Genomic DNA, 18,278 nt, shown 5'->3' on the forward strand with positions numbered 1-18,278 from the left:
TACCCCTCACAGGGTGGCTGAAGGAACAGTTCTTGGGAAGATCCTCTCTGAAGCCTCTTTGCTGGGCCCTGTACCACATGGGCTGGAAGGTCCATCCCTTGCTTCAGCACCCTGACTGCTGCTCGCAGGAAGTGCTTTACAATGGCTCAGTGACAGGGGCACCAGTGCAGTGCATTGCATTATTCACTTAGAAGAAATAGAAAGAAGAGCTCATTCCTCAAGTTGTAGTTTTTAATATGTAGATATACAAGACAAATTTTAAAAAACAGCGTTCCGATGAGACCTCACGCAAGCCAGAAAAGCAAGGCTGCTAGGCCTCAGAGAAACAGGCGGCCCCGGAGAGGTTGGTCCAGCGTGGGGAAAGGCTCCCTCCTGCAAGTAAGTGTCAGTGCAGCGCACGGGGAAGACAGAGCGGTCCCACCTAGACGCCTTGAGGTGCGCAGTGTGGAAGCCTCGGGGATCTCTCTCCCAGTGATGACAAGGCCACCCTTTCAGTGACATCACAGGAAGAAGCCAAAGATGTAGACACGATGTTTCCTGGGATTTGCTTTTAGATGTTTCAGTGTGATACAAATGCACACAGATACACCTTCAATCAAATGAGTGTGAGCTTTATATCTGCACCCCACAAGCTGCTGTTAACTTCACCTGAAGGACCCTAGTTATAAAGCCAGAGACGGCGAGTTTGCACGGAAAGGTCATCAAAGGCCCACACCACAGGTAGCTACAAAGGCACTTGAGCTGCTTCTCTCTTGACCCACAACAGAGCCTAAGTTAGCACTGCGGATATAAGAAATTACTTTTCATTGGTGAAAGAAGTAGTTTTCAAGATGTGTGGATTGGTTAGAAATCCTGCCCCTGTATGAACGGGGTAAAAGGAATTAGGGAAGCAAATTGCCTACCTCTCTGAATGGCCCTGAAATTGACTGCTGGAGGATTCTGCTCCGACCAGAAAGTTAGCTGACTCTTGCTGTTAAAATATTCTCTCACACAAGGTGCCACCGAAGCACCTAAGAAGACAGACTCTTGGGACCTCGCCAAGCTTACTGAGGTAGGATGACTGTACGGCAGGTGCTGATATTTGTTTTCACTCTACCATATTCTACCAAGTTTGTGAGAGAAGGAACCTAGAGGGCTCGCTACCTTCAAATTATTGGAGGCTGCTGACAATCAATCAAAAAGAGTTTAATAATTGTGAATGATCAAGTCAATTTGACGTAGGAGTTTTTGTTATGATAACTTTAAATATTCTCTGAAATAATTAGGGAACTTCGGAGTGAAAATTGAGTTATTCATACATACTGAATACTGTTAGGTAGCTTCATCTGTACCTCAAAACAGAAAGGGGTCTGGGGAACTTGGGGTTACCTTTATGTTCCTGAGCAGGCCTGGTACAGTGAGTGCCACATCCAGCAAGTGTGTGGAATTCTGGCACAAGATTTCTGAGCTCCGTTAAATACCACAATTCCGTTTCATAAAAATCAATCATAAAGCACTTTGTTTTAATCTTCATTCTCTTCCTGATTATAAAAATAACATGTACTTACTGTAAGTCTTACATTATAGAAAACTGGAAAACTGAAAATCTTCCAGAATCCCACTCCTAGAGATAACTACCACTCTCTTTGGTAAATATTCTTCCAGATTTGGGGGGGTATACGGTAGAAAATAAACAAGATCAATGGGAATTCTACTTTTAGAATACAAGCTATTCTGCTCTTGTGCAAGTTTTCAAATAGTTTTGACAAATAGTTCAACTGACCCATTTCTCCAGAGATGTATGCATTAGTTTCAGAGAAGATTCAATACAGTGTGTGGAAAAACTGCTAAGATTTTCTCACCATTCGATATTACATATTACTCCAAGTATCGAAGGTGAAATAAAGCTTTAAAAAATAGGAAATGAAGAATAATGAATTTGATACAAAGGAGGAAATAGTTCAGAAAATCATGGCAGTTTCTCATCAGAATAAAAACTCCTAAATTCTATTTCCAGCAAGTATCTTAAGGTGGCTTTAAAATTAAAAAGAAAAATTCAAACACTCATCTCTTTACCACCAAATACAGCCATAAAAGTCATTCTACAATTACTCTCATTTGAACAGTACAAGCAAAAACACTGTACACAGCCATTCAGAACTCCCTCAGTTCTAGGTGAAGTAAATTATAACAAGAATTGGTACATACAAAAACATCATCTATCGGCGGGGGAATCCACATGGACCTGGAACAGGTTTCAGCTTTTGCAACTGGTCAAGGACAGTTTTGATTCAACCTCCCACAGTTTCGTTTGCAATGCTTTCAAAACATCTTCCATCTATTGAATTAAAAAGAATATATTAAAAAAAAAAAGACATATTGTGATTAAAATCATACATGGTTGAATATGATTAAAATACACATCATTAATTTCTGAATGTTATGCATTCCGCATAGTGTTTATTTAATGAATTTAAACTAAATTTTATGTATTAAGACATAAGTCTATTAACTAGTTCTCAACCTCTAATCTATAGCTTTTATTCATTCATCACTATCTTGCTTGTCTGGCCATGAGATGTTAACATTTGGAAGTAAGGCTGCTTATACCTGAGAACTGAATCAAATGAAATACTGATTTGATTCAAAAATATATTTCTACTAGTTTAATACTTCAGAATATATATTACTTTGATTTTGGCATGAAATGGCTTCATTATTATTTTTTAGATTAAGCTTTACCTTAATTTGTAATTTGGTTCCCAAAAAATCAACTTTCCTAACAACTAATATAAAACAAGTACTTTCTTACTGTGAAAGTGCCAAGATCAGAACAGATGCCATTATGAGCATTTGTTCATTGACAGGAAGTTCTTCAAAGATATAAAATGTGCAGAACAAAATTACCTGCTTTAGAGAATTTTCTATTTCAATTCTGCTTTCAAGATTAAAAACCTCTTTATCTTCTGACACAATCTGCTTTTCAGAGGACCCTAAAACATAACTGAAATACAGCATAGTACAAAGTTAAAATATGAAAAGTGAGAAAATATTAAATTTGTTAATAATATTAAAACTCTTAAGTACATTACATTATATATTAGTACCAAGTAGACACATAAAACTATTCGTGTTAAGAGCAACCTACACAGGAAGGTGTACTACATAAAATCATGTTTTTCTCCATAATGATTTTGTCCAGATATTCTCACATGTTTCCCAATAATGTAAGTATTTTATTATTGGGAATAAACTTACTCTTTAGTAAGTTGGGTGGCAAAATATTAACACTCATAGTTCAAAATTCTATTTTAAAGTTTAAAAAAAATCCTAAAGAAGTCACTTTTTTGTTTTATATAACCTTTCAGGAACATGTGTACTTTAAAATTGGACTCTTAGTAAATAATAATTTGTGGAGTCAACTCCTGATTACCCAAATTTGGTCAATTTCAACAGTCATCCTCCCAGTCATGTTTTGCTCCACTCTCTGGGGTTATGAGATGCTGTGGTTTAGAAAATATGGAATAGCAGAAAGATTGGTCCGGCAACAGAAGGAAAACAGGCCCAGCATTGGTAACCAAATAAAATCTAAAAGGAAGGAAGGAGGTGCTAGTGTATCTCAAAAGAAAACTCGATGCAGTTGCATTTACTTATTAGAAGTCACTTATTACATGCAGCAACTTCACTATATCACTTCTTTTATCAAATAAGAAGTCTTGCCTTAGAAACCCAGCTGATTATATATCTAAAAAATAGCATGGGAGGCAAAACTGCAGAAGGCAATTTACAATGTATTTAGAAAACAAGTGAGATGAGGTGGAAAAATTAAATGGCACTGAGTAATTTATAAAATTGTAAAGAAACATTACAGAGGGCATCCACTTGTAAAACAAATCGAGTTCCTTCCATTAAAATTCTGCCCCAAGAGGTAACTTTACCCTAAATTCAACTGTTCAGGAAAAAATAGCTTCAATGCTGTGATCCTGTATAGCAAAATCTTCCACTCATTTTCTTTTATAGAGATATGCATCCCTTTTAAAGTTTTGTACCAACCCTACTAGATTGAGATTTCATGTCTATTATAGTTGCTCTCTCCCTCACTTAATTTTCATAAATCTTTGTAAATTCTCAAGGAGATTACGGGAGCATCTCTATCGGCCGGGTCTTCTATTCGTGTATGAAAACAAAACAGATCTGATCTCTCTCCAGACAGACGCACATGCCTTACAGCCATGAACCGTACTCATATTATTCTTTCGTGTAAGAGCTGTAAAAAGTTTGCAGATTTTAAAATTTTGATCTAAACCTGTCCAGTTTCAAAGAAGGTAGCAAAACTGCAATTAGCAAAGAATAATTATATAAGAAATTATAACAAAAAGAATAGTTTGAAATTTGTTAAAGAGGAAAAAATCTAAGAAATTTAACAGGAGTGGCAAAATACCTCGAGTAATCAAAGTGTAGGCACTTTCTTTTCTTCATAAATTGTTCCTCTGTCCTGATATGTAAGGTTACTTGGGCATCTTTAAAGTCTTACGGGTTACTTCTTTTCCAGGATAAGTGAAAATACATTGGGGTCAATTGATTTATTTAATTTTGTTTCCTATAACAAAAGGCTAATGAATTGGAAGGTCATTAGGATATCTAAAATCCTTTAAGTTATGTCTGTCGTCAGATCCGAATTCACCTTGCTTCCTAACACTCTTTAGAAATCTGAGAGAGAGAAAGAAAGCACTTTCTTACATCTCTCAAAAAAGCAGAAGACAATTTACCAAATTCAAGGAAACAGAAATAGTTGGACTTAGTATTTCTGCTCTTCCAGAATACCAAAGGGACTTCTTTCCTAACCAATTTTGAAACTCCTATTTCTTCACAACATTCTAGGAAGCTAACAGGGCAAAAATAAAATGAACAAAATGTACTGACCCACACAATTGCTTTAAAAAAATCCTATTAAACTAAATTTTATTTTTAAGAACTATTGAACATATTTTTACAATGAAAAATGTTCTCACAGTATTTTCTTTTCTCCTTACAATTTAGAATGTCTGACTTTTCCAATGCCAAATAATCAGGTCAGAAAAAAAAAAAAATCACTGGCTTTGCTGTCAGAAATTATTACTTGAAAATATATTTTAATCAAAGTGTTGATTTACTTCTGATGTTTTCATACCTAATTCTCTACAAAAGAGGATTCTGTTACAAGGTATCTGTTTATATATCAAACTTACCTTTCAATGGCTTCAACACTGAGGCAAAACAAGTCCCTCTTGTAATCTAGATTATTGGGTGTGCATCTATATCTGTAGCCAAGATTGAGTGAGCATCCTGTGCAGTACAAAGTCTCCAAAACGCTGTAATAAAGAAATGCCACTGCTTTAGTAAACAAAGTAGCAACTTGTTACAAGTCCCATTGTTAAAATCCATAAGCACTTAAACGTATGTATAAATTGCTAGAGTATGTTATTTTGACTCTACTAAGCCATATGTATAAAGAAGGAAAAAAATAATAAGATGTTTATATTAGGAATGTAGACAGTTGCCTCCAGGCCACATTGCCTTAAGCACCTAGTGACAGGGGGCACATACAAAAGTGACAAGAATGGAGGATATTAAGGTGGTGTTTTCATAAATATGAATGCCTCAATCTGGTATTAAGAAAAATCATCAAAAATTTGTAAATAAACGAATTCTACCTGCCCTTTTAATGCCATATTATTCAACAAGCCCACTAAGGATCATTACCATGCTAGGGTGAGGTAGGCCAATTTTCTTTAATGGTCCAGAGAACAAATATTTTAGGATTGCAAGCCATATGGTACCCGTTGCAACTATTTGCCTTTACCACTGTAGCACAGAAGCAGCAACAGATGATATGTAACTAAATAAATGTTGTCTGTGTTCTAATAAAATGTATTTACCAAAACAGGTACCCAGCCCATAAACCACAGTTTGCTCTCTTTGTTTGTTTACTACTTACTAATGATTAGTGTCCAGACTCTCTAGAAAGAAGATCAGTAAATTACAAATAATTTTAGCCTGGTACAGATGCAAATGTTTTCTGCTGGTAGAAAAAATAACCCCGAAGGTTGAGGTTTCACTGCCCTGTAGGACATTAACTCTATTTGTTCCACAGGAAGTGTCCTCCACAACAAGCTTTGCTGTGTTCTGGTTCCCCCGCCAATGAGTTATATAAATCTTTGACATGTTGCCTTTTTAAAAAAAAATTATATTTTGACGCTAACACTCTTTTATCAACTACAGATGTGTCTGACATTGGTAACTCACAAATATTTTACTTAATAATTTGTCATTATTTCTCCAAAAAATTGTTCCTTTGTTCCCATTACCTCCCAATTCAGGCTCTTCGTATTTGAATATATATCCCCCACCCCTAATGTCAATTCATGTCTTCTTTAAAACCTAGAATCCACTGTCTCCCAAATGCCTTATCAAACTGACCCATTGAAATTTACCATTCTATAAATATCTACACTAAAAACATAGTCCCAACATATAGCAAGTTGAGTATAACTGTTGATATAAATCTAGTAATGATCGCGATAGTGTAATATAGAGTACAAAAGATAACTATTATTTCGAAAGTACTGTAATTCCTATTGGTATGTGAGCCACTTGCAATAACTAAAATAGCTATTCCTGCTATCAAGAAAAATGGAGTCAACCATGACTCAAATAATTTGTTACAGATTGCATTACTATTCATCTACAGACACCGAGAGACAGCAACGTCTGGAACAAAGAACAAAATGGATAAATTACGACTTCTCCCTGGTGATAGAATTACCTAGATAATATGCTACCGACCATATATGAAGCCTCTATAAGCTTTTATAAGCTGCTTTACGGTTTTCTACGAGAAACCCTACCTACACCACTGACAGCGAACAGGCAAATCTCCCTGCTACATATCAAACCTCATGATCATTACAAGGCTGCCACACAGAATTATCAAGACTGAACTAACATCTAATTCAGGTGTCAAAAGACAAGAAAGGTACTTAGATAAACACAAAAAGCAAAACTTCACTGATCGGTGGATAAGCGTTTTATCCTGATTTATCAAACTAACTACCACTTAAGAATACACAAAAACCCAAGCACACTTCTTGAGGAGCAATGAAGAGATGGTGGCTACTGTTACTGCATCTTCCTGCTTTCACAGCTGGCAAGGAATTGACCATTCACCCTTGTCATTGAACAATACTGAGAAAGCAGTGCCAGAAATCATAAGGTGATTTCAAACAAGTAATGAGTTAGCTTATAAGAGACTTAACAAATGACAGAGTCAGAATGAAGAGAGGAAACAGCACTGCTTCCTTTACGACGTATTTCTAAAACCCACCAGTGCTCGTCAGCCATCTGCAGAATGACTCAGGCAGGTATTCGGTAAGAGAGGCCTTGTCGATATTCACAAGCATCAAAAAGCAATATGGTATTTCCAGAAGTGTGGATTGGAACATGTGACCCTCGTGAAATTCAAGACAATGTAAGGTGGCATAAATGATGGGTTCAGGTCGTACAAGTAAACAGGTCTAAATACTGGCTCAAAGAGTAAGAGAGTCAACTCCCTTTTCAATTCTCTACCATTCCTGATCATGAAAAGAAGTCTCAGTTTGGTGCTAGACTGTCTTTAACACGAATCTCACAGTCGCAAATCTTTTAACACTGAGAGAACAGATCTCAGGCTCAGAACCGGCCAGGCAATAGTTTCTCAGCTAGAATTTTATAACATTTGTTTTCACTGTAATTGCTTTCAGTTACTTTCTGATTTGCTATCATTTATAGCAAATGTTACGTTTATGGCAGTAATACAGAAATTCTGAGTCAATTTAAAGAAAAATATTAAGTACATGATAGCACAGCTGGTACACAGATATGGCAAAAACGGTGAAAGTATCAAAATGACTAGATTTCGGAAGTTCTCTACTTCCAAAGCGAGGAGAGACAAGGATCCTCCTGGCTCTTACTACTAATTAGTCTTATGCCCTTAGCTAAGTTCCCAGTTTGCTAAGGATGCCACTTATAACAGATGGGTGGCAGGTACGCCAAGACATTGATTCCTTCAACCCTTGGAGTGGCAGCACAGGGCCTGGGATTGCTGGAGCCCCCGTGTTGTCTCTGGCCATGTGCAGCCTCGTCTATTTACCTCGATAGGCCATATGTGTGTGTATATGTGTGTACTTGTGATACCAGCATTTTCTATGGATGCCATGATGTGAAAAAGGTGTAGCCCTGGTCTAAGGCACCCTTTGACTCAGATTTTAAGATATTTTCTTTTTCTATTTTTAATTTAGATTTTCTTCAGCACCAAGCCCAAACACCCAAAAAGTGAGTGTCAGAATTTGCCTTCGGAATCTTCCAACTCCATATCTAAAGGAGACCACCATCATCCAAGAACTGATATATTAGAATGACTAAAGATTTTATACTGATTACCATGAAAAAAGTTTTATGCCAAGCAATCTTACTGGTAATAATCTTTTCAAAGATTTCTATTTGAAAAATAAACATTTTCTCTAACATACATATTTACATAGATATAGCCTTACTCACCAACCATTTTCATTTTCACGTTTGGATAGTATCTGTTCCTTATCCACAGAAACATTACAGGAAACACCTAGAAAGAATAATGATGTATTAATGTGGTTTGTTATAATAGACATGCAGACATTTAGAGAACTTCTAATTCAACTTTTATCTTAGAACCCAGAGGCCATTAAAAATAAGAGCCCAAAGTCACACATACACAAAGGGTGGTTTAAAACTAACTGTAGAGGGATCTTCTGGAAAAGGATGGCAGAATAAGAGTTATTTCCTTCCCTCCCCCAGAAAAACCATTGAAATTAACAAATTAATCAAGTTAGAAAATTCAACTGACAGTAAAACTCAACTCACACACTACCATGAATACCTGCCAGGTACAGTAAAATTGTGATCAAAACCAAGGAAGATGCTAAAAGCTAATGCACACATTTCCAGATCTCAAATGCAGAACCCATTTCTCTAGAAGTAATTGAGAGCGTCTCAGGAAGCCAGCCAAAATCTTTTAGACCACAATTTGGCCAGGTGTCACAGCTGAACCCCAGAAGAAACATTCCTAGAGGATCCAGGTCCAGGATACACTAAAGCAGGGGATGGGAGCTGGAGGGAAGTGAAGAAGGGACATCAGACCTAAAACGGCCAACACAGACTCTTGATTTCACCTCCTCCTACAGTCTACCTTAATTCGGTAAATTCCACCTCCACCGATCCATTTGCTCAGATTAGAAACCAGGGTGTCTTCCTTGATTCTTCATCTCTTCATCCCACTCTCCCATACCCACTACGCTAATTAGTCCTGTCAGTTCTACCTCACAACTCTCACTCTAGCCCCCAAACCACCGCCACCTCCTCCTGCCTGGACTACTGCACTAGCTCCTGACTGACCTCCCACTTCCGTGCTTATTCTTCCCTTCGATGCTTCCTCCAAATTAAAATCTGGGTCATATCACACCCGTGCTTAAATGCCTCACTCACTAGAACAGATTCCCATCATAGAACAGCCTACAAGGCCCTGAATTTTCAGGCCCTATCCTTCTAAGTCCTATCTTTATTCTACTCTTCTGCACTAGCTGCTCCCTGTGCCTGGAAAAAGCAAAGAGCATGATCCCAGAATTGTACATACAACCAAGCTGCCATTATGTATAAAGACAAGAGAAAGATATTTTCAAGCACTCAAACTTGATGTTTTGAGGATGGGGAGATCACTGATGACAATTAATCAAATAAACAGCTGAGGAATGAGAAAGCTATTAATAAGCTTTCTTATGTTATTAAGAGTCCTGGAGCTGAGAAATCAGTTCACATAAATGTTATATTAAAGCTAAATGATCATACTATGGCTACAGAATAGTATGTAGGTGTTAAAAATCTTGACAAAAATAATTCAATTAACTCAAACTGGAGCAGGAGGGAATGGAAATTAATCCGAGAGTTCAATTTTTAAATCTTTCATCGGAGGAGGGGTGTTAAGTCAATTTGTAAAATCCCCATTTTACAGAGTAGGAAATGAGGCACAGAGAGGCTAAATAGCTTGCCCAAAGAGACACAGCTAGTAAGTGGCAAGGCAGGATTCAAACCCAAGTAGTAGAGGGGGTTATCACCACGCTATATTACCTGTCAGCAAGGGTACAATAAGTATCTGGTAAAATCGTGAAGTATTTCTATATACATCAATATGGAAAAATATTCAGAATGTGTGGAATAAAAAAAGTAGGGATGCTTAACAGTATAAATAATATAATCTCAAGAGCTTTTTTAAATTTTACATATTTAAATATGCTCATACACACATGGAGCATATCTGACGTATGAATGAGAATAAGGCATGTTAACTTGGAGGCTATGACAGTATCAGGGTCAAGGGGATAAATCTTTTTTTACTTTTACACCCTTCTGCACTATTTGATTACAATAGGTCAAAAGGGTAATCACAATGAATTATTACTATGGGAAATGCATATTCTTAGGCTCATGTTTAACAACTGAAAGGGACCCAGCTAATGCTAATGAACTGATGCATCCTTACGGAAAACAGCAGGTACCAAAAAGTTTCAGGTAACTGGTGTACACTGGTGCTTCCTTTCTTCCCAGTATTTTATTCCAGGAAGGAAACCATTTCATGAATGTAATAAACTGGTGGTGAATTTGTCACCAAAATATTTATAGAATTCAAAAAGGGCATAAACTTCAACTTGAAAACCACAAGCCCAAAAAGAATAGCCATTTTTATTTTTACACCAATTCAGAAAAAACATGTGAACCATTCCCCTAAATACTATGAAAGCAACAAAACAAGGGAAGGGGGAGGGGAGCATACAAACTACTGGTAGGGCAGAGATTAAAAGCTAGAACTCCTGCCTTCCTCTCCAATTTTGATGGGGTTATTGGTTTCCTTTTTAAAAAAATTTTTTAAAAAATTTTGATAGCATTGTGTTCTGTCTTTTCTACGGTCGAAACACTTCAGATTGTAAAGGCTGCTGCTGATACAACTAATAAGTGAGAAATCAATCCTGACACCCCTTGCAGGGAGCGGGTAACTGAATAGCTTAATTTCCTAAATAAGCAATTTGCAATATTATTTACCATTTAACGGCCCACTGATTTCTGTAGGGAGTAATAAAGAGTGGCTATATCCCAAATGCTTACAATTCAGTTGATCATTTTTTTACCGAATAATGCTCACAACTCTGCTGATTTAATCGCTACTGAGCAATAGATGGGGGACCCCAGAAAAGGACCTGCCACTCGTGAGCCCAAAGTGCAGGGGTGACCCTCTTTCTCCTGCTATTTTCCTGAGACAGCGCAACCTCTTAGATTTTTCTGCTTGTAAAGACCCTGGGTAGCCCCAAAGCACCTACCCCACCCCGCATACTACAGGGCCGCCCAGGTGCGGCACAGCTGGAAGGAGGCAGCCCCCTAAGTCCCACCCCACTCTCAACCCCTCAACTGACAGCGCAGCAGGATACAGTTGGTGTCCTCTTGACTGGTCACCCAGCTCAATGAGTCACCCAGTGGTCGTCGGCATCTGGAGCACAAAAAAACCAGCGGTCTGTCTTCCTCCTCCGCGGGCTCCGCAGCCTCCTGGCGCTGCGTCCTTTCTGCGCAGGCCACAGACGCGTCCCCGCTCAAAGAGTTCCACATGTTCGTCCACTTCTGCTGCAGCGTGTGGCGGCTTGAATCTTCCGAGAGTCGCTTGTTTAATAGCGAGGGATCGCTCCACGTGCCCTTGTCGCCGCTCGCACAGCTGCCACATGCGCAGCAGGTGGAGGAGCATTCTTTGCAACTATCCCGCGACCAAACACCCGCCATTACCTACAAATCGCCCGCGCCGCGAAGCACCACGGGAGAAAAAACGCCTCCGCGCATGCGTGGGGCGTGGCGAGACGACGGAGGCCAAGAAGGGGCCGCGGCATTAGGGGCGGGGCCTGAGGGAGGAGAGACGGGCGAGCAGGCCGCTAGTGCGCATGCTCGCTGTCGGGCTGAGCTAGACCTTCGCTGCGCCTGCGTCAGGTGTTTCGTCGTTTAAAAATTGAGGTTGCTGGAGTTGTGACCGTTTACTTGAGCAGCCACTCACGTAGGAGAGGCAGTGTCTTTGATAGAGTTACGCGCCCCAGACTGACTTACCAACCGCTGACCGAGACCTTCACTGTGGTTGCTAAAGCGAGTGTGTCGTCCCCAATAGCACCCAGAGATAGAGGAGTTGGGGCTCATCTGCTTTCTATGGCCTCGTCTGTCCCCGAGATGTTACGGCCCTTCAAACTTTAGCGTGCTTAAGAATCACCTGGGAGCTGGTTAAAACAGATTGCTGGGCCCTACCTACCGTCCCAGATCTGGTTCAATGGGTTGGTGGGCTCAAGAATTTGCCTTTCTAACAAGCTCCCAGGTAATACCGATTTTGTCAATATTGGGAGCTCCACGTTTCATAGCACGGCTCTAATTTGTCTGCCAAATTTTCTTGAGGTGGAAAAAAACAGGGGATTGGGGGAAGCCACCCCATCACACGTTCCCTTTGTGCTGGAACGAGACCCTGGAAAGGGCCCCAGATTGAAGCCAGCCCTGCAAGGAAAAGGCTGAAGAAGCACGTGTGTGCCCCAGCACCGTTGCAGGAAAGCATGGCAGTGCCTCTGCTGTCTGGATCCCGGAGCCACTCGCCCCTTGCACGAAGCATCCCTTCTGTGTGATAAGCACACACTTCCTCAGCTGCCCCAGAAAGCCAGGCTCTGACTTTAAAACCACAAATCATGGCGAGAAAGGCTGATGGGGAGCTGACCAGGTGCATTGTGGGCAACTTGGCAGTATATCTGGAAAGAAAGGTGCTCCCCAGGACAGGGTCTGCTCATACGACCCTTTGGGTGTGCCCTGAGTCACTACCCACTTGGCTTGGTCAGATAAACTACATACATTTTACTTCCAATTTTAGTGTCCCTGGCTTTGGAGTCAGAAACCTGGGGTTGATCTACCCTTCCACAAGGTAGTAACCAAGGTTGTAACATTGTAGAAAACTGGAAAGGCTATTTGCCTTCCCTAGGTCTGATTCTTCAAAGATTAAGTGGGTCAGTACTGCAACGGGGTTGGTATGAAGATCAAGAGATGTAATATGCATGAAAATACTTTAGTTCACCATGCCCTTGCTAATTAGCTTCCAACTGGAGGAAAGTGCTTCAGATATTTCAGGTTTTTATTTCACCCACAGAATTGCCTTCCCTCCTTTTGCTTCTTTTGTGCAGGCGAGCCTGACCTCCCTGGACTGCTGCTGTCAAGCAAAAACGCTCTGGTACAAGGTTTGTAAAACCTACATATGTTCTTTAAGTAAGTGGGTAGTCATCTCGGAATTTAAGGGATGATCTCTTTGCCTCAGACTTTGGGTTCCCATTGGCAACACTTAAATTTTCTAGTAGTCTGTCCCAGTAAAGAAGAAATGCAAAGCTGAGATGCCTGAGCAGTTTCTCACCAATACACTTTTGCCTTGGTGAGCCTATTCCTCCATTAATAATAATAATAATAATTATTATTATTATTACATTTTACAATTGTATTGTTATAAAGACTAATGTATAAATATTATATGTTAAATCATTTTCTTTGACCTAAAAGTTTATTTTTTCTTCTGATTTCAAAAGAAATTAAAATATTTTCATGGGGACCTAAAATTATACCATGGGCCCTAGGCACCGTGCCTAATAGAGAAGTCAGCCGCAGTGCAAACAAACTCCTCTATAGTTCAAGTATTATGAATATGTAATATTTAGATACCCACAAAGTCATATTTTATGTGGGGACAAAGTGAGATGCTTGAGTAAGATGACCTTGGACCGGGAGGTTTTATTGGGCAACCTGGACAGCCATTCCCATTCTTCCTCTTAGTTATACAACTAGGAGGTTTGGATAAGAGTGAATCAAGCCATCATCACGTCCACTACCATCACCACCAATTCTAGGAATGGGTCCCCAGAGGTTTAACCCAATCTGGATAACCCATCTCTCTTCCATAGTCATTGATGGCTTCTCCCCCAGTCTTAAGGAACCAATTACAGGTTCCCAGGTGTTTGGGGACACAGTGACCAGCAGGAAAGGCTGGCTATTGAGCTGTTTTAGTGGCACAACAAAGGTGAGCCAAGTAAGTTGTCAACCAGATGCGAACTTTTCTGGTGGATAGGTCACCTACAATCTTAAGTTCTGCCTAAGAAGATAATCTGGAAGGATGAAGATTCTCTAGCAGCAAGCATCCACGTGTGAAAGGGACTCTGGAGAACCAAGACTTGGGGGAGCGGCCAGCCCCAGGGGAGACCTTCCTGGGTCGTGGGTGTGCAGCTGGGAGTGGGAGTGCACGGAATTTCTAAGGGGCAGTAGAGAGAGTTGAGTCTGACCATGCCAGGCCAGAGGGTGCAAAACCAGATTGTAATAGAACCAGTTCAAATGAAAACTACTCTGACTGCTTTGTCCCCTATTTTAACCTAGGAATGGAAATAGAAGGGAACCGGTGAAGTGAGAAAACAAAGCCAGCCACACACCCTTCCCCCACTAGAGGCAGGGGCCTACCTACCTGTCCTACCTGGGGCAGGAGGACAGTTCTTATCCTGGAGTGAAGACTGCAGTATTGATCAACGTGATGGATTGGATACTATCATTCTGTCATTGCTATTCTGTTTGTAAATAAAGTGGCTGCGGAATCGTCTTCTCCCTAAGAGGGTACTCAAATTCTGATAATATGAGGAGAAATTCTTTACAAAACATCAGATAACAAAGAGAACCTCGAGGGATAATGCGGGAACCCAAGTTAACAGCATTGGAGCTGATAACACCCTTTCCTTGTCCCAAAGGGATATGGAGAGGGAGAGGTTACAAGAACCCAGAATGAAAAAGAGTTGTGAAGAACAGACCACCTTGAGTGGATCACCCTTCCATCAAAGGACACCGCCAGATGAGGTGACCTCACAGGGAGGGAGGCAGGAGATTAAATTCCCGGACCTTGTTCTCATCCCTCCCTTCAGTTTCTTTCTGGAGCTCCCCGTTGTCCAAATCCAGCTGCAGTCCAGAGGGCACAGAGCATATCGATGTGATGGACGTGAGTCAGGATGGAGAGCGGATCTGGAGGGGCAAACAGAGGAACCCCATGCACAGACTGCCCCTGTCTTCATCCAGGGCCACCAGATAGGTTCTAAGGACACGGTAGAAAGCAAAATTCAAAATAGAGTTCCATTTTGATTTCATCCTTCAATCCTTCTTGGCCAACATACCTGTTACTTGGACTACCTGATTGAACCCTCATTTCTGGCTGGGTTTAAAAGCCTTGGTGTAAATAAACACCAAATGCTAGTCTGATTTAATATCAGTGGCTAGCACTAGGGGAGGGACGGAGAGGGAGAGGGAGGAAGACAAACTGCAACCAGGGGAGAGAAGGAACAGAAAAAAAGGGGGAGAAGAAAAAAACGAGACCTTGATAATTTTGCTGGAAGAATTTATGGCTTTTTAAAAGATCTCTAGCAATTTGGGGAACATAGGAAATTAATGGCTACTGATTACAATCATGGACTAGATTTTAATTGCCTGCACTTCTTTACAGTTACCCATAAGAATGACAATGAATTGTGATTATAGGTCTCTGGAAGTCAGTCGTCTGTTCCCTTTAGTAGTTAGAGAGTTGGCTGCAGCTGCATTTGAGGACCATTTGGTCCAACTCTTAGTGGTAGAGATATGTCTGGGAGCCAAATGGCACCCGCAGCCGCCTTCCTGACCAGCTGGCACCAAGAGAATGCCATGCTGCACACTGAGCCCCAAGGGACCTTCTGCCATAATCAGAGCCTTTCTTAGGGGGAGAAAATGTGCTGTGGGAAAAGTACGGTAAGATATTTATATCTGTGTTCTAGGGGTGTAACAATGACTACAGGAATATGCTTCATCTTTTTAAAAATCCTCGGAGGCAGGATATTCTTTAAATAGTTCTGTTTCCCTCTCCTAGTAAATGTGTGGAATCACGATTTTCCGGTCTTTAACAGAGATATCTAATTCTCCTGCAAGTTAAAAAAGAATGAGAAGAACATGTGATTTTCAGGGGAAAAAAAATCATAATATATTTGAGCTGGGACAGGGATGCTTAATCCTCACTCTATAAATAGGAAAGCTGAGATCCGGTGTGGTTCAGAAGTCATGGATCTAGTTAGCAGCACAGATTAGCGGACATCTGGGCTGTTGTATGTCTAGCACCCTTTCCCTCTTCTTGGGAAAAGTACTCCACCTTTCTGCCCCGCTCCAGCAGTGTGGCTGTGGGTCGGGGGTGCTTCCCATCTCCAAGGTGTTCACCACTCCCATCCCATCCCAGAGGTAGGCTATGTCCTAGTTCTGATCAGTCTTAGCCATCACCTTCCTGGCCCCATCTCTAGGTTCTAGGAGCAGGTACCAGAATTAGCCAGTACAATTCCATCTCTGGAACTTTTTAATGCCAAAGCTCGGAGGGAGTGTTCTCTGCTCACCCTCGCCTCTTAAATCGTGATCCCAGAGCTGTCATCAGTCATGTCTTCAACTGTGTGGAACAGCCTGGCAGGTAATGATTCTCAGAAGCACGATGTGAGATTGAGAGAAACCGCAGCACCCCAGTTTCCACTGCCCTGTTTCCTGTTTGTTAGCACCCCTCACTGCACGTTCCCATAATCCCCACTGGTGTTTAAGCAAGTTAAAATTGGATTTCTGTCATTTACTTCCAAGAGTCCTGACAGATACATAGATTTCAGTCCAGAACTGTAGTCTCTGAACCCTAAGTATAGCGGTCACACAACTGCACCAAATTGTTGAAATATAACTTTATACATTTGATGCTGCCTTGTATTTCTCAAAATATATTCTTTCAAAAAGGCTAGCTCTGGAGGATAATAATATCATGTAAGGAAATAATATATTTCCAGTATAAAGTTCTTAAGTCAGCCCCTCACTTCCTTTTGAGGCACTCTTTTGTTTCTCTCTTAGTTTTTTTTTTTTTTTTTCTATTTTTCTGGATACAAGCAGAGGAAGGTCTCAATCAGGGCATAATAGTTTTTATCACCTATACCAAACGCCTATGAATCTCCCTTTTAACTAAGAAGATGCTCTCTAAACTCAACACATATTGATCATAACGTGAGGGCTGAATCTGGAATAATACTAGTAAGACCTTAAGTCAAATTATGCATCTTTCAAGAGATTTGAGAAAATGTGGTATGCACAGCAGAAGTACTAGAAGATGAAGTTTAATAAAATTCACAGAATATAGAATAAAATAACTATAAAATGTAAAAAGGGCGGGGGAGATAAGAGGCATAGGCAAATCAGTTTGGAAAGTCCAACCTCTAACTAATAGGTGGTTCAAATAGACAAAAAATAAAGGAGAAGAAATTGTCAAAGAAATAATACAATATAATTTCTCAGAGGTAAAAGATATGACTCTACAGATGGAAAGGATATACCAACTGGCCAGAACAAGGAATGAAATAATCTCACACTAAGACTGAGCATTGTAAAAGCGGAGAACTCTAACCTGCAGAGAAAATTCCAACGTCTCAAAGAGGGGAGCGAAGTGCAAGAATCAGAGCGGCATTAGATTTCTAATCAGCAGCTCAAGAAGCTGGAAAGTTCAAAATTCAGAAGGTAAGTAATTTCCAGACTAGAATGATATACCCACTCAAGTCATGATCCAGGCACGGTTGACATTTGCAGACATAAATAAGCTTCAAAAGTGTATCTTCAACTTATCTTTTCTTATTTGGAAACGCACTGCAACAAGAGCTGTGAGATGGGACGTCACAGTAAAAGAAAAGCAAATGTTTCACATGTGAAAAGACTCGCTACCGCACTTATGTTTAAACTATGCTGGAAACCAATGGCTCACCTATCAGTCTGGACAAATTCAGAAGTTTGACAGCATAACGTGCTGTCCAGGCTCTCGCCTAAGAAAACAGGGAGTTGTATACACTGCTGATAGGTACGTAAGGTATTATAACTTCTATGGAAAGGAATTTGGCGATACCTAATGCCTGACATATGTACGTATCCTTTGACACACAATTCTCACTTTCAGAAATCAATTCCGGAAATATGATAAAAACATAAACATAAGGCATTGCAGCACTATTGGCAACAGCAAAGACTAAAAACAACCCAAACACCTACCACTGGGAACTGGATGAGTAAGTTGTAGTAGAAGGAATGATGGGATATGATCACCATTTTTACAGGGTAAAATGCACTAAACGATTTCAGCAATG

The 18,278-nt window shown here is 40.3% G+C and overlaps 1 protein-coding gene and 1 long non-coding RNA gene across 3 annotated transcripts; one reads left to right on the plus strand and one right to left on the minus strand.

The window, feature by feature from the left end:
• Positions 1 to 213: 213 nt before the first annotated feature.
• MIS18A (MIS18 kinetochore protein A) lies at positions 214 to 11,894 on the minus strand. Of its 2 annotated transcripts, XM_039857421.1 has the most exons (5): positions 11,496 to 11,894; positions 8,554 to 8,620; positions 5,208 to 5,330; positions 2,887 to 2,983; positions 214 to 2,317 (listed from the first exon to the last, which is right to left on the minus strand). In XM_039857421.1, the coding sequence occupies exons 1-5, from the start codon at positions 11,851 to 11,853 to the stop codon at positions 2,237 to 2,239; spliced, it is 726 nt and encodes a 241-aa protein (XP_039713355.1). In that variant the 5' UTR covers positions 11,854 to 11,894; the 3' UTR covers positions 214 to 2,236. The 2 variants fall into 2 exon arrangements, with proteins under 2 accessions (XP_039713355.1, XP_039713356.1); XM_039857422.1 differs by lacking the exons at positions 214 to 2,317; positions 2,887 to 2,983 and adding an exon at positions 3,047 to 4,689.
• A 90-nt stretch (positions 11,895 to 11,984) lies between these two features.
• LOC120598761 (uncharacterized) lies at positions 11,985 to 17,990 on the plus strand. Its single transcript, XR_005651743.1, has 5 exons — positions 11,985 to 12,208; positions 13,272 to 13,325; positions 14,503 to 15,885; positions 17,466 to 17,661; positions 17,798 to 17,990. It is a non-coding gene; the product is annotated as an uncharacterized LOC120598761 (long non-coding RNA).
• Positions 17,991 to 18,278: the final 288 nt, after the last annotated feature.

The sequence above is a fragment of the Pteropus medius genome, unplaced genomic scaffold (assembly GCF_902729225.1).
Source record: "Pteropus medius unplaced genomic scaffold, Ma_sr-lr_union100, whole genome shotgun sequence".
Classification (NCBI taxonomy): domain Eukaryota; kingdom Metazoa; phylum Chordata; class Mammalia; order Chiroptera; family Pteropodidae; genus Pteropus; species Pteropus medius.

What these genes read in the sequence shown, in the direction of transcription:
- MIS18A (XM_039857421.1), bottom strand. Translation starts at nt 11,853, where the DNA reads ATGGCGGGTGTTTGGTCGCGGGATAGTTGCAAAGAATGCTCCTCCACC. An exon ending in CGTGAAAATGAAAATGGTTG is followed by an intron (nt 5,331 to 8,553) that starts GTGAGTAAGGCT and finishes TCTTTATTACAG; the next exon opens with CGTTTTGGAGACTTTGTACT. An exon ending in TAGAAAATTCTCTAAAGCAG is followed by an intron (nt 2,318 to 2,886) that starts GTAATTTTGTTC and finishes TTAATTCAATAG; the next exon opens with ATGGAAGATGTTTTGAAAGC.